Source organism: Gossypium hirsutum, chromosome D13 (genome assembly GCF_007990345.1).
Source record: "Gossypium hirsutum isolate 1008001.06 chromosome D13, Gossypium_hirsutum_v2.1, whole genome shotgun sequence".
NCBI lineage: Eukaryota > Viridiplantae > Streptophyta > Magnoliopsida > Malvales > Malvaceae > Gossypium > Gossypium hirsutum.
Window position 1 is genome coordinate 5,758,858 of NC_053449.1, and position 23,545 is coordinate 5,782,402.

General features: G+C 32.2%; 2 protein-coding genes and 2 long non-coding RNA genes across 10 annotated transcripts; 2 read left to right on the forward strand and 2 right to left on the reverse strand.

The window, feature by feature from the left end:
* Window positions 1-1,024: 1,024 nt before the first annotated feature.
* On the reverse strand, window positions 1,025-3,325 carry LOC121203070 (deSI-like protein At4g17486). Of its 4 annotated transcripts, none has more exons than XM_041110110.1 (6): window positions 3,113-3,314; window positions 2,927-2,991; window positions 2,515-2,591; window positions 2,114-2,358; window positions 1,747-2,034; window positions 1,025-1,574 (listed from the first exon to the last, which is right to left on the reverse strand). In XM_041110110.1, the coding sequence occupies exons 4-6, from the start codon at window positions 2,316-2,318 to the stop codon at window positions 1,333-1,335; spliced, it is 735 nt and encodes a 244-aa protein (XP_040966044.1). In that variant the 5' UTR covers window positions 2,319-2,358; window positions 2,515-2,591; window positions 2,927-2,991; window positions 3,113-3,314; the 3' UTR covers window positions 1,025-1,332. The 4 variants fall into 4 exon arrangements, with proteins under 4 accessions (XP_040966044.1, XP_040966045.1, XP_040966043.1 ...); XM_041110111.1 differs by having other exon boundaries at window positions 3,079-3,308; XM_041110109.1 differs by lacking the exon at window positions 2,515-2,591 and having other exon boundaries at window positions 3,113-3,325.
* A 10,118-nt stretch (window positions 3,326-13,443) lies between these two features.
* Window positions 13,444-14,389, forward strand: LOC121225703 (uncharacterized). The gene is made up of 2 exons (XR_005923568.1): window positions 13,444-13,796; window positions 14,085-14,389. It is a non-coding gene; the product is annotated as an uncharacterized lncRNA (long non-coding RNA).
* Window positions 14,390-15,665: 1,276 nt separating this feature from the next.
* Window positions 15,666-16,655, reverse strand: LOC121225704 (uncharacterized). The gene is made up of 2 exons (XR_005923569.1): window positions 16,302-16,655; window positions 15,666-16,109 (listed from the first exon to the last, which is right to left on the reverse strand). It is a non-coding gene; the product is annotated as an uncharacterized lncRNA (long non-coding RNA).
* A 2,365-nt stretch (window positions 16,656-19,020) lies between these two features.
* LOC121225705 (dehydrodolichyl diphosphate synthase complex subunit nus1) lies at window positions 19,021-22,788 on the forward strand. 4 transcript variants are annotated; one of them, XM_041110114.1, is made up of 9 exons: window positions 19,021-19,276; window positions 19,372-19,425; window positions 20,170-20,437; window positions 20,531-20,592; window positions 21,039-21,228; window positions 21,325-21,421; window positions 21,758-21,840; window positions 21,932-22,036; window positions 22,565-22,788. In XM_041110114.1, exons 2-9 carry the CDS (start codon window positions 19,378-19,380, stop codon window positions 22,570-22,572), a joined length of 861 nt encoding a protein of 286 aa, XP_040966048.1. In that variant the 5' UTR covers window positions 19,021-19,276; window positions 19,372-19,377; the 3' UTR covers window positions 22,573-22,788. The 4 variants fall into 4 exon arrangements, with proteins under 4 accessions (XP_040966048.1, XP_040966050.1, XP_040966047.1 ...); XM_041110113.1 differs by having other exon boundaries at window positions 19,074-19,276; window positions 21,322-21,421; XM_041110116.1 differs by lacking the exon at window positions 21,932-22,036 and having other exon boundaries at window positions 19,068-19,276.
* Window positions 22,789-23,545: the final 757 nt, after the last annotated feature.

Genomic DNA, 23,545 nt, shown 5'->3' on the forward strand with positions numbered 1-23,545 from the left:
GTATTATTTAGATGCTATTTGTTTGAAAATACTTAAGTGTTGAACAATATTGTTTGAACCGGACCAGTTGGTTGGACTGATTGAACTAGACAAAAATCGGTTGAACTAGGCGATTGAATTGTAATTTTTTAATTATTTTTAAAAATTTTAATAATTTTTTAATCAGACTGGTTGGACCAATGAACCAATGGCCTGATTAGTTCAGCCACCGCTCTATTTAAAAAAAAACATGCGTGTTCGATACTATTTATAATGATAAATCTTAATTTTAATCAGTATATAATTGTAACACTAATTAAATGAAAATTAATTTAAAATAATATATACTAATAATTAATTAACATACTTAATTGTGTAGTTCAATCCAATAAAAAATTTTATGCGAAAAATAAAAATTGTTATTAATAAGATTTTATCTGTTATTAATAATTAATATTATTTATTTTTAATATGGTTAAATTAAACTTCTTGGTTAAAATTCTATTATTTAAAAGTAAAAATGTTTTTATTATTTTGAACAATAAAATTGAGATGGCCTGATGTTAAAAAATTTAAGTCTAAATCCGGCTCAATGTAGGCTAGACTAAACTAGTTGTACAGATCCCTCGACACATTAATACTTCTTATTTCGTTGTTTAGTTTAAATATTTTATATATTTTATATACTAATTTTTAATAAAATATTTTGGTAGAAAATAATAAAATATCATAAATATATATATGAATCAAGAATGGAAATATAAATTTTAAAATAATTAAGTATAATTATGAAATTCAATTCTTATATTTTACAAAAACCAAGAAGCTGCTCAGTATATTATAATTTATTAAAATTTGGTTTTTGTACATTGTAATATAAGCTAATTTAGTCATTAGTAAACAGATGAACTTTAGCTATTTTTGCTAATACATTACATATAAATTAGAGAACTGTTGGTTCTACTACACATAAATTATTAAGCTGTTGATTTTAAGTTTTGCGATTAATATTATTGTTATTCAATTGGATTAACTTTCTCGTAAATTATGAAAATAGCTCAATGCCTTCTAAACAATTAACCGGAAAAAGTCCGGTGGCTCAGTTGTTTCGGTACAGACTTTGCATGGGCAACATCTGCAACACCAGAATCAATCAGACATAATAAATACATTAACATCAACAACAAGCTACTCCACGAGCGTAGTTAAGAATGCAGGGAAGGAAAAGAGCAAACTTGTAAAGATTTTGCCCCTTCAAGCGACTTGGATGATCCGGTGCTTCAAAACCTTGAAGGGGACAAACAACAATCCGTTTTCACCGTGGAAAAGAGATACTGAAGTTATAAGCCTGTCTTACAGTTGCTTCAACGTGCAGCTTTTCAGTCGCTTTAGTTCCCATGGCGGTAAACAGCCTTTGTAGTGAGAGTGCAAAAAGAGTGAAGACATTGATACTTCCCTCTGAGGTATTGAGATCGACGATAAGCAGCTGAAGGCACTTCTCAGCCTCTTCTTTTCATTATCAGCTTGGAAGTTGGGGTCATGGCAGACCGCAGTAGCTTTGAGTGCCTCCGGAAGTATGCAGTTACATAATGAACCTGCAAAGATGATAAATGGGCGTTGAAGTAGCGTACTTCAGTGCGTGTCTTAAAGCATCGGAAGTGAAGTTAGGGACAGTGATGAACTAAATGACATGGATACTTAAGAATCCAAGAAAAGCTAGACCTAAAAGAACTTTAAGCTCAATAAAGCACATATGGGATATAATACCAATTCTTGCAAGTCGATTGACCCATTTTGGCATCCGGTTCCCGGTTAACTTGTAACATATATCCTCGCAGAAATGGTTGCAGTTCTTAAAAATCAAGTGGTATGTATCACCATTGTAACTCCCAGATTGCCGCTCTATGAACTCTCTTAGCTGGGCAGGGTCCAAGCATGTAATCCCCATGAAAATTGATTTCCTAAACTTGAAGCCAGGGCACCGTCGAGGTTCGACCTCAAAGACACCGCTTGTCGGGTAGTCATGAGCTCCAAAGGCATACTCTACACCATAAACTGTAAAGCAATGCAATGAAATGTCAAATGTGCTTCGATTTTCATGAAAATTGCTCTCAAGGAAAGAAACTCATCTAACCTTCCACTCCAGAGTGAAATATACCAAAACCTGCCCAATAAACATAGCCATTAGCATTTGTCAAGTCATACACATTTAGGTAAACCGGAGCTTCACACGGACTGCAGCCCGCGGACTTTACTTTCAGAAACATGCAAAAGTTAGCGGCTGGATTCCGAGACCGAAGAGGCATAATCGGGTGACTGCCGTTCTTTGGTTTCATCATCAATGATACCGGAAAAACTCAGTTAATACCTATCTCCAGCCTGCGAAAGATCAATATAGGATCTCACATATATTATGCACAGATAGTTATACATTTGCAAAAGGGATTTTAGTTCATAAAATTCAGTCTCATTGTAGAATACTTGTTCAATAAGATCCAATAATCTCATCGAGATATTAAAACTATGTTGCACAACCTTTTTATTTTTCTTGAAGCATTTGTGTCCAACATTCATATCCAGCACATGGATACGGAAATATGCTTTCAAGGATCCTTAAAATACATGAAAATCATTAGAAAAGTCAATTATAGACCCATATCCGACACTCACACCCAAGTCCAAGCAACGTAGTGTTAAAATACCCAGTTGAATGCAACAACCAAAATAATAATTAGTCTAAAAATATATATATAACCCCCAAGTTAGAAACCCAGACTCCTTAGAATTAGACAAGTCAATTCTGACTGGAACCTGAAAATCTGAATTGATAAACTTGAACCCGAACTTGACACTACTTGATTTGATCATGACAAGCCAGCAACTCGAATCAGAATTGACCTGAACTTAAAATGATGTAACAATAGAGTAATCTACCAAGTAAACTTACACAAAGTTACACTGAGGAGCAGTGCAGGTAAAGTTCCAGGTAAAGATGCCAAAAGAAATCAACAACTGCAAAAAAGGAAAATGAAAATGAACCAAACCCATGTAAGAAAACATCCAAAATAAGCACACATTATAGGGGAAAAAATGAAGTACCAAATTGAACACAAGGATATCATGGGGCTCTCACCCATCAGTGGCCAACATGCAGGGCAAAGATATTGTGATTTCCCAGAGTAAAAGAAAGGAGCTGAGAGTGAAGGAGCCTGTGCTATGGCTGATAGCCTGAAAACCCACACATTTGACTCTGTTTGTTCTGCTTTTTGTTTTGTTTGTCTGTTCCTTTTTTTACTGACAACAATGAAAGCTGGAGCTGGAGTAAAGAAACAAGCTCTTCTTTCTTGGAAGACTGATTGAGAATTATAATTATATTAAATAAAGAACAAAGGGTTAATTTACCTGTAAGTCCTTAAACATGCTTAAATTCTAAATTAGTCACCAAACTTTAAAATATCAAATCAAACTGTAAACATGTATGTACTTATATACTGTTTAAATATGATATGTTAAAATAAAAGGAAATACTCCTCCTATATTTTAATAATATTGTCTAATTTTTAACATGTTACATTCTATCCATCCATAGAATAGATATACATGTGTTACAATAATTTTCTTCACGTGTTTTAAAAATGTTCCACATCCTATTTGAATTGATATTTAACATCTGAAGTGATGGTTAGGTTGACGAAAGAACATTATTGATATGATATTGATTCTGTAAGGACTTAATTATAATGTTTTGAAGCTTTAAAACCAATTTAAAATTTCAAAAGTAGTTTAGGAGTGTTGACGTAATTAATCCCAAAAGTTAACAGTAAACTTGTAGTAAAATCATGTTTTGTTAAAGAGAGGAAAAGGAAAAGTTAAAAAGAAAAATGTGGGACTGGTATGCTTAATTGCTTATTGACTCACTTTAGACTTCAAAAAATAATAAAGAAAAGAGAATATAAAAAAAAATCTGTACAAATTATTTATTTATTGGGGTAATTATTACTATTTATATAAAATTTTTGAAATATAATAGGGAAAAATATTAAAATTTAAGTAATATTAAAAACTATTTTATATGAGATGATCATGTATGTTAATTAAAATATTTTTAATTTTTATTAATATTTTAATAAAAATATAAATGTCGAAACCATTTTTTGAAAACAAAAATTTGGGTTGTCGACTTAAAAAAAAAACTGGAGTCGCCACCTATCCTTTATTAAGGTGTGATCGGCTCACCATAAAAATAATTCTGGTCTGCAAAATTTGAGAAAACAGGTTCGGGAGTCAGTTACGTACGAGGAAGGGTTAGCACCCTCGTAACGCCCAAAAATCGGTACCAAATTTGATTATTTTATGTCTTGATGTCGAAAATTTGAAAAGAGTTTAAATAAAAAATTTTAACTTGAGGATGAATTAAAAAGATAAACATTCCTATTTCAAAGAAATAAAATATCACACCCAGTTAGTTAGGGCACAATATTTTTAAATCTTTAAAATTAAGTTTGTCTTTTGATTTTAAAAATTCTTATTTCGAGAAAATAAAATGTCATGACCAGTAAGTTAGGACCCGACATTTTTGGATTCCCGAGAATAAGCTTTCATTTGAAGATTGTGAATTTATTGCAAACTAAATACTTGGCTTTCTAAATTCGTCGAAAAATAATCGCAATCCAGTAAGTTAGGACACGATTATTTTCTCGAGAATCATGAATGCCAAATATTTAAAAATTTATAAAATATGATGATTTAAGTATTTTTGAAAAAATTAAAATATATTTTTCTTTAAAAGTATGATAAGAGATTGATGCACATGTATACAAAAATAATAAAATAATATAATCAAAAAATATATAAAGTTCACATAAAAAAAAGAAATGTAAGCATAATATATTAGTAATTATAAAAATATGAACATATATGTATATATAAAAAAGATTAGAAAGATATATTTATAAAAGTTTCGAATAGTGTATATACATATACATTATAAAATATATATATATATTTGGATTATAAAATATATAAAAACTATAAAAATGTTATAAAATATAAATATAGGTGCGTATATATATGTATACAAAACTAAGAAGAATAAAATAATAAAATAAAATATATGTATATGTAGTTAAAACCATTTAAAATGTATACGTATATATATAATAAGATACATATGCGGGTATATATATAGGTATAATAATAATAATATACAATATAATATTAATTAATAAAATAAAATTAATAATATAAAAACAAAAACAACAAATTAATGATTAAATGAAAATAAACGAAATTTTAAAGCTAAGTTAAAAAATAGAAAACACAAAAAAAAAAGACCGAATTAAAATGTGCCCAACAGGAGGAGGATCAAAAGAGAAATTTTCGCAAACTACCCAAAACGCTGTGCAACACATGGATTAAATTGAAACAGTAATAAAAGATATAGCAAAATTTAAGAGAAATAAAAAAAGTGATTTAAAGGCATTGTAAAACAGGAGGACCAATCATGGAAATAAGCCATTTTGAACCCTATAAAACCCCATTTTAAAACCCTAAAATCATTTCCCTTTTCAACAACAGCAGCCACAAGGACTGCTTTCTTCCCCTCTTTGCTCCTCACCGAAATCTTCTTCCCTACTCAACTCCGATTCAGACGACGCGCAGCAAGGGTATTGACGGCGCACCACCGCTGGTAAGCCTCCTTTCCTTACTCTTTTTTTTGTTTATTCGTTTTAAGAAACCAGGAAAAAAAAAGAAAGAACAAAGCAGTAAAAAGAACAGAAAAATTTGAGCAAAATCGATCACCTTTCCCAAAATTGCTTTTCTGATTTTTTTCTCTTGTATTTTCTTTTTTAATTTTCAATACAAAATTTTGGTAACCCTTATTACAGATTCGATTTTACTTTAAATAGCCAAAATAACGAAAAGAAAAACCCCTGAAAACCTCTTTTCCACCCTTTACAGTTCGTGGTTGTTGCAGGTACGAGCGTGTGGCGTGCGTGGAGTGTTGAACGTGGGACGGTGTGGAGGCTGCCAAACGTGGGGCATGTGGCGCTACTAATTGCTGCTAGGGTTTCTGCTGTTTTAGGCCACTTGGGCCCTGTAATTGGGTTTAGCTTGGCCCAAGTTTTATTGGGTTTAGGCCCGGGCATATTTGGGCTTGTACAGCTGCCCCTCTTTGCTCGTTGTCATGTAACGGGAACAGAGCAAAGACTAAAAGCCCAATTGTGCCCGGTCTTACTAAGCCTTGACTTCTTCGGTGCTTTTCTTCTTTAAATAGTCTCATTCCTTCCTACTGCTATCTTTAATTTGCTCCACTGTAACCTCAGGAAGATGAGACTTATAGCTTTAACTTGTTCTGCCACAACTTAAAGATAAATCTGATGCGATCTGCTCTATTGTAACTTCAGAGAGATAAGATCTGTAGTTCTAATCTACTCCATCACAACTTCAGGGAAATAAGATTAGTTTCTTCAATTTGTTCAACTGCAATGTCGGGGAAACCAGATCCGCCGTCGTTAGTCTACTCCACTACTGCCTAGGGAGATAGAATTACTGGCTTCAATGTACTCCACTGTAACCTCAGGGAGGTAAAATCTGCCATCTTTGATCTACTCCACTACTGCCTAGGGAGATAAGATCTGTAATCTTTAATCTATTCCACTACTGCCCAGGGAGATAGAATTACTGGCTTCAATGTACTCCACTGTAAACTCAGGGAGGTAAAATCTGCCATCTTCGATCTGCTTCGCTATCGATGCAGGAAGGCAAGATCTGCTATTTTCACTGATCTGTTCTCTGGATAACATGACCTGTATAATGAACCTAATTATGCCTAATGATTAGGATGGCATGATCAAAATGAATCAAATGCTCATAACTAGACATGTGTGAATGGTGTTTGCATGAATGTAAAATTTTACTCTCCGAGAATGATCCCGCTTAGGTTGTCATTACTCGAAGTTTATTAAGGCTTTAACACTGACATGCTACAACGTCTTCTTGCTTGATCGACTTTTCTTCAATCCTCTCATATCGCAATTCAAGGATATAGAATGTGAAACTCTTTGGTTTTTTACACCATTTCCAATGTGTCATACCAAATGCTCATGCATAAATGAATGCTTTCTTCTCCAAGGAAACCTCTTCCTATAGCTTGGTGATCATTGTTTGCTTATTCATTGAAGCCTTATCACCTGACACGACATCTTGTCATTTTGTTCAATCAATGCCTTGACAACAAAATCTGAAGGGATAGTCTCAATTTAGACCTTTCCTTCCCAGATATTTCAACCTTTAAACTAGGTGCATTCTAAACAATAGACCTGTTTCAGATTCCTGTATTATTTAGAAGCTTCTAGAGTAATATATAAAACTTCCTTTGTGAAAGTTTTATTAGTCCATTAATCATTATTCTAATGCAACACGCTTGCCAAAAGAACAAAATAATGGATAAAATAGAATTGATTTAAGAGCATAGCTTGAAATGAATATATCAAGAATATTGAGAATAAAAGAGGAATTGACTCATATCTTGAAAAAGAATGAAGTATTCCAAGAATAAGTAATTCAATATAAATGGTATAAAGATTAGGTGTCCCAGATATCGCAGCTTGAACTTCTCTGTACAAACTTTCTGAAGACCATTCTGAGTTTGACATGTGCTTAGGAGATCTACAATACTCTGTCAATGCTCCAAGATATCACGTACCCTTTCCTGTTGGTTCAGGTATAGCAAGATCACCGCATGCCCCATTTTGGTCAAAATTTGAGTTGCTCTGATTACCTCATGCCCCATTTTGATCAAAATTTGAGCTGCCCTTTTTCGGGTTTTCAGCTCAAATCCCTTTTGGTCTAAGGCGCCCTTTGCGGGTTTTCACCTTAGCCTCTCCATTTTTACTTTTTCCATTTTTCATTTTTATTTTTTCACATCTCATCCTTTTTTTTTTGCAACTCAAAGTGCCCTTTGCGGGTTTTTACCTTAGTCATCTCCTTCTTTAAGCGAAGCATTTCTTGACTAAATCTAAGTTTACAGGATTAGATAAGTTTTTACTATCCATCTCACTCAAGATTAGTGCTCCTCCAGAAAATGTCTTCTTTACAACATAAGGACATTCACAATTTGACACTCATTTTTCTCTAAAATCCTTTTGTAGAGGAAGGATCTTTTTCAATACCAGGTCTCCCTCGTAGAATTCTCTAGGACGAACCTTTTTTGTTGTAAACTCGCATTATCCGTTTTCGGTACATCTGACCGTGACGAATAGCTGTTAGCCTTTTTTCCTTCAATTAAGTTCAACTGATCGTATCGAGATTGGATCTTCATCTTACTTCAGCTCAGCCAATACCCGGAGAAAAAGAATTTCAACTTCAATGGAAAAATCGTGATAAGCTAAAGGGAAAGACATTGCCCCGGTAGAGGTTCTTTTTGTTTTTGTTTTTTGTTCTTTTTTTTTGCAATAAATCTGTACTCATAGTATTAGGCAAGTCCTGATCATTCCTTTCAATCAGAATCAATATTATTACAGGTAAGGTATTCTCCATAAGATCTTCCACTTTCAATTTGTATGCGAAAGATCTTCTTTGGCATCAGGTTTCTCTCATAGAGCCTTTTGGGGTAAAATTTAACTGTGATGAGAAAATTTAGATCTTCCTCTTCAATAAGGATGAAATCTAACAAAAATATGGAAAAATGACAACTTGACTTCAACGGGATAAGCCAGAGAAGAAGGTATTGCCCCGGCAAAGAATTTTAACTGCATCGTTCATGATGTGAATCTTGAACATACTGTAAATTTTTAACGTTGTGCTATTGCTCAGATTACAATATCAGTGCTTAACCTGGGCATATCCTGGTATAACTATACGAAGACATCTTTGAACTCTTGAAGTAACTTAACAAGGTATTGCTTCGTTTATCCGGTTATGCATGTTCTCTTAAAGTTACAATCTCCATTGTCTCTTCAAGAGGTCAAATTTGTTCTCTTCTTGCTCTACCATCCTCAACAAGTTCGGAGATAGGCTACGATCTATGTCATCTTCAAAGTCATGAGATCCCTCTAAACACATGTCACGCTCAAAAAGGAGATTCTAAATCTGTAGCAGTGTCATTCATGACATTGATATCTAGAGACCTATAATAAATATCAAAGACTATACAAAAGAATGTATAAATTTATGAGTAACTATTTATACAATTATGATTATGAATGAATGAATGATGTGGAAGAAAATCCAAAAGAATGAAAGAATAACTATTCAGACAGACTGAAAGAATATTGGTTCTAAAATAATCGCAAGGATGCATTTCATTAGAATAATGATGTTCAGACATGAGCCTATTTCACAAAGGAATTTCTATCATTTTTAGGCTAAAAACAACAAAAATGTTCCGAACATTACTCTAAATAAGCTCTAAAAACTACAGGGGTCTCTTCCGCAATCCAAATTGCTTAGAACACTCTTAAATTTATAAGGGCAGACATCTAACAAGGCCCTTTCTTCAGTTGTGTCTTCATACATGTCATTGATGTGAACGCTTCCCAACATCTCTTCATACATCGCATTTTACCTTATTGTCAATCATGATTGGGTAGCGGATTTTCTGCATTAGATGAGTCACCCAACTTGACAATACCCATATTGATGAATTTTTCAACTAGCTTTTTAAAGGTAATGCAATTCTCTATTGAGTGCCCCGTAATTCCCGCGTGGTAGTCACATTGCGCGTTCACATCATACCACTTAGGATACGGAGGTTGTGGAGGTTTTAAGTAATGAGGAGTAACAACATGCGCATCGAACAAGCTTTGATACAGCTCCTTATAGGACATCGGAATTAGTGTGAATTGGAGCTTCTCAGTACCTAGCTTCACACCTGATTATTGTCTTGATGAACCCTGCTGATTAGTAACCACCTTTCTTGGCTGATTCACCGTAATCGATTTGCTGTACGTGTTCATGCTGTTCACCTCATTTTCTTTTTCCCTTGGGGCTTACTTTCTGTTATTTCCTCCAGCATCAATCTTTCCGCTCCTAATAACACTCTCAATCATCTCACCACTCATAACTATGTCAGAAAAGCTTTTTGTGGCACTTCCCAACATATGTGTGGTGAATAGGGCCTTCAACGTATTTATAAAGAGCATCACCATTTCTCTTTCAAGGAGCGGTGGTTGGACCTGAACTGCAACCTCCCTCCATCTCTAAGCGTACTGCCTGAAACCTTCATTCGACTTCTTCTCCATGTTTTGCAAAGTAATTCTGTCAGGAACCATTTCTGCCACATGACTGTACTGCTTCATAAAAGCCTGTGCCAAATCCCTCCAGGAACTAATCTTAGCACGGCTCAATTGATTATACCATTTAGACACTGCCCCCGTGAGGCTATCCTGAAAATAGTGTATCAATAACTGCTCATTATTGACATACCCAACCATTCGTCTATAAAACATGGTAATGTGGGCCTCAGGGCAACTAGTCCCATTATACTTCTCGAATTCTGACATTTTGAACTTGTGAGGTAGCACCAAATCTGGTACCAAACTCAGATCTTTAGTATCAATCCCACCATATCTCTAAGTACTTTCCATTGCCTTGAACTTCTCTTCGACCCACTTCCACCTTTCTTCCAATTGCTTTGGCAATTCTTCCTTTGCTTTTTCCTTTTCGACCACTTCATCGAAGTCAGGGACTACAAGATTGACGGGGATATTCTCAGGGCTAGAGCCTGATCCAGTTTGGTAATTCATCGCCTTTGAAGCATCGGCCTGAAATTGCTGAGGCCTAATGGTAACAGAAGATTTACGCGGGTACATTTCCATTTGGGGCTGTACATCTGGGGGAGTAAAGCCTGGAGGATACAGGGGTCCGTTATCACCTTCCTCTTCAACATTGGCCATGGGGCTCTTTCCTTTATCTTTCCTTTCTGTCAACAACTGCGTTAACTTTGTCATCATACTTCCTTGAGATTCCATCATTTTATCCATCATTTTCTCTTGAATCTTCTCGAGCTGCTCCTGCATCTGCTGCTGAAGTTGCTCATGCATTTCTTTTTGGAACTGCTCAAGCTTTTCTAATCTTTGATCCATATTTTTTAATTTCGCTCTTGTACCGTAACGGGGCTGGGTTGGCTGGTTGGTTTCCAGGTTAACTGAGGCATGATTTTAATCAGTTAGGCTCTTTCAATGGATTTTAATGCATATGATGTCATGTAATGCAAATGCATGAAATGAATGCATAAAGAGACATTGATTCTGATTTAATTCTATTTAGAAAACTTTATTAGAAGATAAATTTCTTTACATAAAGCGGATATATATACGGCTTTGCCCTCATACTCCAGGCGAAGACATCTTCTCCTTCTTCATCTGGATGCTAAGATAAATCTTGCGGATTCTTCAAAAGGGGTATCTTCTTTACCTCTTTTTTGCTTGATCCTGGTTATAATCCAACGTCTGCCCATCCCCGTAATGCTCCTCAACTTCTTTAAGGCAGTTGAAATGTCAGAAACTCTTGAATAATCAGCTTGACCTTGAGGCACGAAGTAAAGTCGTGTATTCTTCCGTCACCCTTTTTGCGTTTCTCGGAATATATTCAGGCGGCCGTATTATCTTTCATTTTATCAAGAAACCCATTTCCCATGATAAACTTTCTGTCTAACAACCGAATACGAAACGCCTCTTTATAATTGAATGCCATGTAATTGTAATGCCATGCAATCAGAGTAAAACACAAAAAGTCAGTAACAATTAAATACAATACAACCAAGAAATAGTAAAAACTCCTAATTAGGTATCTACTAAGATTCAAAGTAATTCTACCTAGGGTGGGTTCCTAAGGTTCACTATATGAGGTTTTGGCTTCTAGAGCAAGGGTACCCGAACCAGCAGATTCCTCGATCCTCACCCATTATAGTCACATATGGACCGAGTTCGGTTTAGGGGAATACATTTCCCTATGGCTACACGGAGATAAAAATCTCACGAAGACATAGGTACGGATGTATCCCGAAAGCGATCTACTACCCTGCACGGAGGTGAAAACCTCACGAAGGACTAGCGTCTCACTCCCACTTAGAGGGGTAAAATTGACCATGAAATGCAAAATACAAATAAACTAACGGACTTAGATCAATCAAGCAAGCATATGATAAAAACCAATGAATGCAAAGGGGAAATCATGATTTAAAACAACTTTAATTTTCGACAAAAAGACACAAAATAATCAATTTATGGCTCGACTCTCTAATGGTCCCCAGTGGAGTCGCCAAGCTGTCGAAACCATTTTTTGAAAACAAAAATTTGGGTTGTCGACTTAAAAAAAAAACTAGAGTCGCCACCGATCCTTTATTAAGGTGTGATCGGCTCACCATAAAAATAATTATGGTCTGCAAAATTTGAAAAAACAGGTTCGGGAGTCAGTTACGTACGAGGAAGGGTTAGCACCCTCGTAACGCCCAAAAATCGGTACCAAATTTGATTATTTTATGTCTTGATGTCGAAAATTTGAAAAGAGATTAAATAAAAAATTTTAACTTGAGGATGAATTAAAAAGATAAACATTCTTATTTCAAAGAAATAAAATATCACACCCAGTTAGTTAGGGCACAATATTTTTAAATATTTAAAATTAAGTTTGTCTTTTGATTTTAAAAATTCTTATTTCGAGAAAATAAAATGTCATGACCAATAAGTTAGGACCCGACATTTTTGGATTCCCGAGAATAAGCTTTTATTTGAAGATTGCGAATTTATTGCAAACTAAATACTTGGCTTTCTAAATTCGTCGAAAAATAATCGCAATCCAGTAAGTTAGGACACGATTATTTTCTCGAGAATCATGAATGCCAAATATTTAAAAATTTATAAAATATGATGATTTAAGTATTTTTGAAAAAATTAAAATATATTTTTCTTTAAAAGTATGATAAGAGATTGATGCACATGTATACTAAAATAATATAATCAAAAAATATATAAAGTTCACATAAAAAAAAAGAAAAAAGAAATGTAAGCATAATATATTAGTAATTATAAAAATATGAACATATATGTATATATAAAAAAGATTAGAAAGATATATTTATAAAAGTTTCGAATAGTGTATATACATATACATTATAAAATATATATATTTGGACTATAAAATATATAAAAACTATAAAAATGTTATAAAATATAAATATAGGTGCGTATATATATGTATACAAAACTAAGAAGAATAAAATAATAAAATAAAATATATGTATATGTAGTTAAAACCATTTAAAATGTATACGTATATATATAATAAGATACATATGCGGGTATATATATAGGTATAATAATAATAATATACAATATAATATTAATTAATAAAATAAAATTAATAATATAAAAACAAAAACAACAAATTAATGATTAAATGAAAATAAACGAAATTTTAAAGCTAAGTTAAAAAATAGAAAACACAAAAAAAAAAGACCGAATTAAAATGTGCCCAACAGGAGGAGGATCAAAAGAGAAATTTTCGCAAACTACCCAAAACGCTGTGCAACACATGGATTAAATTGAAACAGTAATAAAAGATATAGCAAAATTTAAGAGAAATAAAAAAAAGTGATTTAAAGGCATTGTAAAACAGGAGGACCAATCATGGAAATAAGCCATTTTGAACCCTATAAAACCCCATTTTAAAACCCTAAAATCATTTCCCTTTTCAGCAACAGCAGCCACAAGGACTGCTTTCTTCCCCTCTTTGCTCCTCACCGAAATCTTCTTCCCTACTCAACTCCGATTCAGACGACGCGCAGCAAGGGTATTGACGGCGCACCACCGCTGGTAAGCCTCCTTTCCTTACTCTTTTTTTTGTTTATTCGTTTTAAGAAACCAGGAAAAAAAAAGAAAGAACAAAGCAGTAAAAAGAACAGAAAAATTTGAGCAAAATCGATCACCTTTCCCAAAATTGCTTTTCTGATTTTTTTCTCTTGTATTTTCTTTTTTAATTTTCAATACAAAATTTTGGTAACCCTTATTACAGATTCGATTTTACTTTAAATAGCCAAAATAACGAAAAGAAAAACCCCTGAAAACCTCTTTTCCACCCTTTACAGTTCGTGGTTGTTGCAGGTACGAGCGTGTGGCGTGCGTGGAGTGTTGAACGTGGGACGGTGTGGAGGCTGCCAAACGTGGGGCATGTGGCGCTGCTAATTGTTGTTAGGGTTTCTGCTGTTTTAGGCCAATTGGGCCCTGTAATTGGGTTTAGCTTGGCCCAAGTTTTATTGGGTTTGGGTCCGGGCATATTTGGGCTTGTACAATAAACATATTAAAAAATTGTTTAATGTGTGATAAAATTATGAAAGTTAAGAAAGTATTGTAAAAAAATATTTTTTTACTTTTCATGTAAAATTTATAAATATACTAAAATTTAAATAGCATTAGATTCTTGTTAGTACTAATAATATATAAGTTATAAAATAAATAAATTTATATAAAGTTTAAGCCAAAAATTAATAATATAAGTTTTATATTAGAAAATTATTTAATTTCAAGCAAATAATGCTTAAATAAATTAAAATATTATATAAAATATAAAATTTAGACACTATTCAGACAATCATTATAATTTTATTAAATTATTTAAAATATTGTATGGGATTTATTATATTTGTAACAAAAATTTGTATTGTAAAATTTTGTTTAAAAAAAATTAATTTTTTTTGTAAGTTGTTTGTCTAGATTTGGTGGATTATTTTCAACTTTAACAATATCAAATATCGTTTAAATAAATATATATATATAATATTTATATTTAAAAGATATTTTTATAATAATTTTTTTAGAAAAAAAATAGATTATTATATATGATCGTTAGCTGTAATTATATTATTTTACGATTTATGATAAGATTTTAGTTTTAAATTCAAATTATAATTTAATACAGGATGTTTAAATATATTTATTATTTAAAATATTATTATTAAAAAATCATATTTAAAATTTAATTTTAAAGACGAGACCCGTTTTAAATATAATTAAAAAATTAAATATTTTAGAACATTAAAAAACTATCTTAAAACTGAAAATTTTAAGCTTTGATAATAAAAGCTTTGATGAAATTCGAAATTGTTTGTGATAAAAGCTTTGATGAAATTCGAAATTGAGTTGAATCGAATTTTATTTTAGAGAAAAAATTATCTTAAATGTTTATTTATCTTATTACATAAAGTATTTGATCGAGTTAGTGTCACAAATTATAAGACACTAACTCAATTAATAAAAAAATAAAAATTAATATTTTTTTAAAAGTAAAAATATATTTACCTTTTTATATTTTTAAAATTTAAACTCAAAATAATTTGAAAAAAAAAACTGATACAATTTAAATTTAAGATACTAAAAAAGACTTCATTAAAATTTTACAAAATAAATTTAAATAGTAAACTGGCACAATTATATATATATAATTTCTTTTAACTGTTGGTCAACTGTTCCCTGCTGTTTTAAGTTCCAAGAATATTTTCTTCTTTCCTTGTGACATGCCACCTTTTATTTTATCAAAAAAAGAGAAAGAGACTAAATTACTATTTAGTTTAATCATTTAATTTAAAAATAATTAAAAGTAACACCTAAAATTTATAATTACGATAATACATCATCTAGATTGTAATAGGCCTAATTTGCCCGGCCCGTTAGTAAAATAAAACCAAATGAAAAAAATAAAATTTAAAAGTCTAATAAATAGTCCAATTACAATGGGCCAAATTCGGGTTGAAGCCTAGTCACTAAACCCGATTATAGACCTTAACTTGGTCCTACCCACCAAGCCCAATTAACCCACTAGCCTAAAAAAACCTTTAGCCCACTGAGCCCAAAACACAAAACAGGAGCAATGAACCCTAGCAACTTTCGGTTCCTAGCGCCGCAGCAGAAGCACCTCTTCACGCTCCCTCCGCACGTGACAAGACTCCGTACGCGCGCGCCCTCGTCTCCGTGCACGCCACGTCCCCCGCCGTACGCCAGGCCTGCAAACAGAATGAAAACAACGCAGCAAAGATAAACCAATGGGGGGTTTTCTATTTTATTTTTGTTTTTATTTTTTGATTCGATTTTTCGGGTTCTTTGTCGAATACAGATATAAGAACCGAAAAACGCCTGTAAAAAATGGACGCATTCAATACACACATTGAGAATACAAAAAAAAGTCAAAATATTGAAAGGTGACTTTTGAGTTTCTTTTACATTTTCATTTTGCTAGTATCAGTTTTTTCTTTTTTTCTTTCTCTTATTTTGTGTGTTCAATAGTCATTAGTTAAGAGATAAAACAATAAAGGAGGGAAAATGTACCTGGCGATAGGATTACGGCCTTCTCCATCGTCATTAGAGAGCAGGTTGGAATTGGAGACTATTTGCATGCCTTTGGTACGCAGAACGGCGCAGAACCTTTTTTTAGTTTAGGTTTTGTTTATTGTAAATGATAGGTTTTAGGGTTTATTTTAGTTTTAAATGCTGGAATTAAAATGTCGCCGTTCAGAGCCAATACAATGGCACTGAAACGGCATCGTTTCGTAAACCCGATCCGAATGGTGACCCGATCCGGGAAGGATCCGCGCATATGGGTCGATTGGTCTATTTATTCAATAGGTCCTTCCATGTTTGCTGGAATTGCGATTTATTTTCTTTAATCGTTTGTAATTTATATCGCACATTTGATATTGTATTCATTTAGATCCAATTTAAACAGCGTCGATTCTGTGATGACTTGGATTGTTATGATGTTTGTGCTTAATTGCTAGTTTAGTCCTTCAATGTTGAAACAGGTTTCGATTTAATACAAATTCAGTTTTCTATTTTAAATTCCACAATATTTTAATTAATTAAATCCTACTTTTATATATCATAATATTTAACATTACTTGTAACATTTATTTTATATAGTGTTTAAATTTATTATAGTTCAAAATATAATAAATTATTATTATTTTGTTTATTTTTAATTCATTATACACCAATATTTGGAGTCAATTGTATTTTAATTTTGTCTTAATTTATTATTATTCTAATTTTATTTAAGTCTCGATTTAAAATTTGTTGATTATTGTTCTAAACTTCAAAAAATGTTTTACATATTTAATCCTGATTTCAAAAGTCTTTTAATAAATCAAATTTTACAATAATTCATATTTTTAATATCATTTTAATATTGGCTAATATTATCATAATTGTTGTTATCGATTTTAAATTTTTTCTCATATCTAATGTTGTCTTCAAAAGTTTTCTTTAGATAAGTTAATTCATATTTTAATTCATCATTTTTAACCTTATTTTAATATTTAATTTATTATTGTATTTTAAATTTGTTTTTAAATCTTCATATTAATTATTATTTTTATTGTCTAAATCAACGTATCCTTAGGAATTTGATTATTGATTTATTGGATGTTTAGTTATTAATATGGATGAATTATATGTTTGGTTGCTCTTTAATGTAAATTTAGATTACTATTTATCTTTTGCATTATATATTGCTATTCAATTATATTGTTTGTAAGAATTGCATTTCATTAAAACATTATAATCGTTTTATTTCAAAATTCCTAAAAAAGGCTTGGTGTTTAATAATTCTCGAGAGAATCGTGCCCTAACTTACTGGGCTTCAATTCTTCTCGATGAATTTATATCATCAAGTATCCATTTTACTTAAGCCGTAAAATTTTAAAAATAAAATTCTTTAGATTTCAAAATGTTGGATCCTAACTTACTGGATACGACATTTTGTTATCTCGATTTTAAAATAAAGGCAATATTTGATGTTTAAGAATTTCGAGAAATTGAACCCCAACTTACTGGATTCTGATTTCTCGATTGACTCAAACAATCAAATATCCTTCTTAAAACATGTTTAAAAAAAATAATTTTAAAACAGGGACGAACCTAACTTTGAAGATTGAACCGTTGCACTCTAACTCACTGAGTGTGGCGATCTATTTCTTTGAAATGGGTCCGTCCATTTAACCAATTCAATTATTTAAGCTTTCATTTCATGGGAACGTATTTTAAAATCTTTTCAAAATTTTGACATTAAGACATTAAACAATCAATTCGGTACCAATTTTGGGCGTCATGAGGGTGCTAACTCTTCCTCGTGAGTAACTGACTCCCAAACCTGTTTTCTCAAAATTCGCAGACCTAAAATTTCTTTTGGTGAACCGGTCACACATTGATAAAGGATCGGTGGCGACTCCAATTTCCATTTTTTTTGGTCGACAACTAAACTTTTTGTTTTCAAAAAAATGGTGTCAACATAGATTAGAGATGCTCATGGGCCAGCTCGGACTTAAGCATGATATCAACTTACTTTATGTTTGTCTAAGTTTTGCTCAACCTGAAATATGAGCCTAAAATTTTGTCTAAATTCACTCATGTTTGCAAAAGATTAATCCAAACTCATTTTAAACCCGCCTATTTTATTTTATTTTAATATTTAATAATTTTATACAATTTCTATTTATTGAATTTTTTATATAATCATCTTAACATTATTTTAATGTTTACATTAGAGTAATATTATATATTTAGTATAAGTTTTTTTTAATGTATTCTAAATTACATATATATAAAAATAACATAATATAAGCCAGAACCCAATTCATATTTTAAATAGCTTAATAGTTTTACCCAAACTTATTTTTCGGGTCTAATAATTTTATCTAAACTCTTTTAAATTTCGAACGGACCTTCAGGCCTAAACAAATAACTTAACCCATGAATAGGTCTAATCTAAATTTATTCTTGGATTATTCAATCCAATTCATTAAATGTGGTCCATGTAGTTCAATTTGGAATAATATGTTTTAAGTTTAATTTTGTTATTAATGAATCGTATTTTAATTTAGTCATTTTTAATATAAAATAAACATTAAAATTATATATGAATTTTAAAAATTCATTTTGATAATAATTCTTGTCGTATTGTGTAAAAAATGAATACGCATATTTATTTTTATATTAAATTGATATAATTATTTGGGTATATAATATATTATCGTAAAACTATGTTAAAACTAGATAGAGAAGATTTACTTATAGTATATTTTAACAATAAAATAAAATAAAATAAAGAAAACCAAGGCAAAAACAATGTTTTTCATTCAGTTCTTTCTTACACGTTTCTCTGCACCAAGTCACAGTTTTTAACCTGCTTCCTCTCTACTTTCCGTCCTCTTTTCCAATCTCCAAAATTTATTTTAATCTGTTCTTCTTCTTTTTGGTTTTTTTTTTTAAATTTCTCGAAACCCCTTTTTTCTCGATTATGTTTAAATGTAAGTTCTTATTCCACTTCCTCAAGCGGTTCCCTTCCCTATCAAACAATTTACTTTTTTTTTTTGTTTACTGATTGGGTTTTCTTCGTTTTCAGAGATCAATGGATTTCGCCAAGCTAAAGCGGAGGTTGTATTACTGGATTCATCAAGTACGTGATGTCTGATGTTGGGTTTTTTCTTTTCTTTTGAAAATGTTTCACTCTTGAATTTTCAGTAAATAATTTATATGCAATAATTACTCGTGGATCGTCGAATACCCAATGCTTTCTAATTGTTTAATGTTATGAATTGTTTACTTCTTTTGTTGGATGGGATTTTAGCTCTGCTCGGACTGACTGTAAGTGTCCAATGGGGTATGTTGTTTATACTAGTTTGGAGTTGGAAGTTTGGGGACGGTTCAAGGCCATAAGACCGAATAGTGTTGGAAGTATGGTGGAAAAGGGGTGAAGTTTGTAGGAGAAGATGGGTTCTTTTTGGTGTTCATGAAATCCCAAAAATGGAGTTCTTCCAAGATGGAAAGTGAGGGAAGGGTCCTCTCTTTCTTTATCTTTAAGTGGGCCTCTTGCTATGATGCCTTATTACTTATGGGTGGCGATATGGTATATGGAGGATGTGATAGATGAGACTTAGAGGTATTTATGTATATACATAGAGTTAGGTTTTTTAAAGTCCGAGGATTCCTAGAGTTCATATCCCTATATCCATGTGTTGGAAGAGTCCGAATAGTATAGTGAATTAATATTTTTTTTTCAGTGGAATTTAATTTTTAACTAAGGGTTTTAAAGATTACTAGTGATGGATTTGCTGTTGAATTATCATGGCTGATGTGGTGAGTGAAGTTTATCTCTTTGAATTAAATTAGATTTTCATTTTGGGTTTAAGGTTTTGTGCAGATTGTGAATATCCTACTTCGATTAATGTGGCATCTCTTACATGTCACTATCCACTTATGCTACTTTGCGATCAATATTGCAAATGCGCTCGAAAGCCATCTTATATCCAAGGGATTACTTAGGAGATACAAATCCCTCCATATATCCAAGCTCCAGTATCTGGCTATTGTGATAGAAAGCGAAGATTGCCGAACTTCGAATGTTATTGAGCTTTTGCAATGGCTGGCAGATCTTGGTGTCAAACATGTTTGCCTTTATGATATGGAAGGTAAGAATTCTGGATTCAAACTGTTGCTAGATTGATTGGGTGAAGATGTATCCGCATTTTTTGTAGTATTGGGTACTGGGTTTTCTGTTGTAGGAATACTGAAGAAATCAAAGGACTTCATCTTGGAGAAGTTCGATGGTGCAACATTATTTCAGGTACTATCCTTTCTGCTCGTGGCCGAATTAGAGTTTTTCATAGTTTGCCGTGACTGGTTAACGTCATATACTCGGATAGAAATTGGCTAAAAGGCTGTCAGTAGCCAAAATCAAACTATCATGTGGCTCTGCATCGAATTTGATCTTTTATAATCTAAGGCTCTTTATGGTAGTATGCAATCAAAATATTGTATTTACATTACTACTAAACCTTGAGACTCCTATAAAAAGTATGATACAATGTATTGGTCTCATTCTCGACTGCTTGTACATGATTTATTCTGTTTGGTTTTTTCACAAAACCTTAGTGTATGGAGCTATTCTATGCACCATATCTCCGCTTAGGGTCCAATTATGTGTCGAGTCATTGGATTATTTTTGTGACGTAAATTGATACAAGTAGAACGGTATCGAATGTGCTAAACTACTAGCAAACTTTTGCTCAGGAAAATGATGTGCTACTAGATCAACCACTTATGACTCTGGAGTTTGCATCGCTTTCCGATGGGAAAGAAGCGGTGGCAAAAGCAGCTAATGTACTTTTTATGAAGTACTTGAAATCAGGTTCCACCAGCTCATATCAGGGAGAGCAAATCTTCACCGAATCTCAAATGGGGGAGGCGCTCAAAACTGTTGGTTTGTGTTACTTGTCTGATCTACTCGGTATTCATTATCACCAGTCTTGCTTGCTATGTTAATTTGGCTTTTGGTAATTGATTTCTCTTCAAGTAGGCGGCAACGGGCCAGAACCTGATCTTTTATTAGTATATGGACCTGCCAGGTGCCACTTAGGTTTCCCTGCCTGGAGAATTCGATACACCGAGATTCAGTGAGTATTCTCTTGACCTAAATTCTTCAGAATCAAGGAAAATACCTTGTTGTTTCGTCATCTGCCAAAGGTGATAATTCGGGATTCTGATGAAAGACTTTACAACTTTCTAAATGGTCTATTCTTCTGTATACCACACAGCAAAAGCTAATTCACGCTTAGAGAATTTTCAAAATTCTGTCTTGAGTGCTGATTGCCGATGTAGTGTTTGCGTAGGTTCCACTTTATTAAGAGCTGAAAGTTAACAGTAACCGCCATACTTTAGACCCATTTTTTGTGTGAATAAATCTGCTATAATGCACTGAGTTATGTATTTCTTGTCATTCTCTTTTGCAGACATATGGGACCCTTGAAGTCTATGAAATATGGGTCACTAATTAAGGCAATTTACAAATTCACAATGGTGCAGCAAAACTACGGTAAGTAGTTAGCGTTCACTCCCTGTTTTTCTCAAGTACCAATATGCAAGTTAAAGTGTGGAAAAAGAACAAACCAAAATGATTTTGATAGTAAAAGAAGAAAGGCAAGGGAAGACAATGGAGTGGGGCAGGACGGGGGTAGATATTGCCAAATCTACCACCGCTCCACTATTGGCATGCTTTGCTCCCCGCTTTGGTGAGTGTTTAAAATTGATTGTTGCTACCAATTCCATGGATTTTGGATACATCTATAACCACTCCACCCCATCCATTTGATTTATTAGCTCTTTCTAAAAAATTGTGTGTGCATTTGACAGAGAAAAATTTATAAATATTTCACTTAAATATTTTAAATTTTATTGTATAGGGTAAGCTAATTAATACCAGAAAAACTCCATGCCCGTCTTAAAAAAAGAAAGAAAAATGTTTTAAAATCCATTGGAGAGTTGGGGTTTTGCCATCCCTGCTACTACTATCTGTAAAGCTCCAAGTTTGTCTCTCTCTGTTCTACCTTAATCTGCTTCACAGGTAGTGTTGTTCAAGAACTAACCTAATTGTCCTTTTATTTAATTAATAACTGAGCTATTCAAATCAATCTAATGATATGATTTTGTGTTGATGAAACTGGTAAGAGGTTCTTGCTAATGTTTTTGGCAAATAAATGTGATTAAAAAACAATTTACATAATGGTGAATCTGATCCTGAATTTTTCATATTCCAACAGGCAAATGAGAGGCTGCAATTGAAGATCATTTTCCTGGACAAGTTGAGCCATAAACTATATATAGAATAAGTTTTACTGTTTCAAGTTTGGTCAGCATTAACTTAAACATGATCCATATACAACATAAATAGCTGATAATTTTCTTGATGCTGTAAAGCATTTTCTCCAGAGTTATTTATTTGTAGAATCATCAGTGTTTGTTAATTATAGTAGAACTTTTATTATTGTGGCCCAATCTGGTGATTATATGTATGGAAAAACTGTGAACTTGAGAAAGATCAAGTGGAAATCAAATGAAACCTTCATTCATGGAGGTTATTAGGTTAATAAGGCAAAAAGAAAACTTAATATATGTGACCTAAGATTCTTCCATTTTGGTTTTTCATATTTTATAATTTAGTCTAAACCAACCAGTGAAGAATTAAGCAACAATTATCAGTCATTCTTTAACTGTGATATTAGTGTAGAGAAAACTAAAGAAAATCATTGACCATCAATATAAATTCCTTTAACAGAGATTAGGAATAATCAGGAGCAGATCATATCTCAGTTTAGCACTAATTAGTGACTAAAATATTGCACATATATTTTATCGAACATTCCCTCAACATATGAATTTCCAGGATTTTTACAGTGATTGCTTTGAGAAAATTAAAAAAAAAAGTGTTTTCTTAACGGTATGTAAAAATATATAATAAAAGTGTTGACTCATATTTTTGGTTAAAAATATTTAATGGTGTTTGTATAAATGACTTAATTTGAATGATGTAATTTAATTAAATTAAAGAATTATAATCATGCTAAGTTCAATGATATAAAATGTGAATTACCCTATATTTTTATTAGTACTTAATTTTTTTTTCATTGGTTGGATATAAAATATTTACTTTATGTTATAAAAAAACAAATTTTATTATAATTTAAATAAATTTATTGAATTTTATTAGAATAAATAAGATTTTTAAGGAAAAATTTATTAAT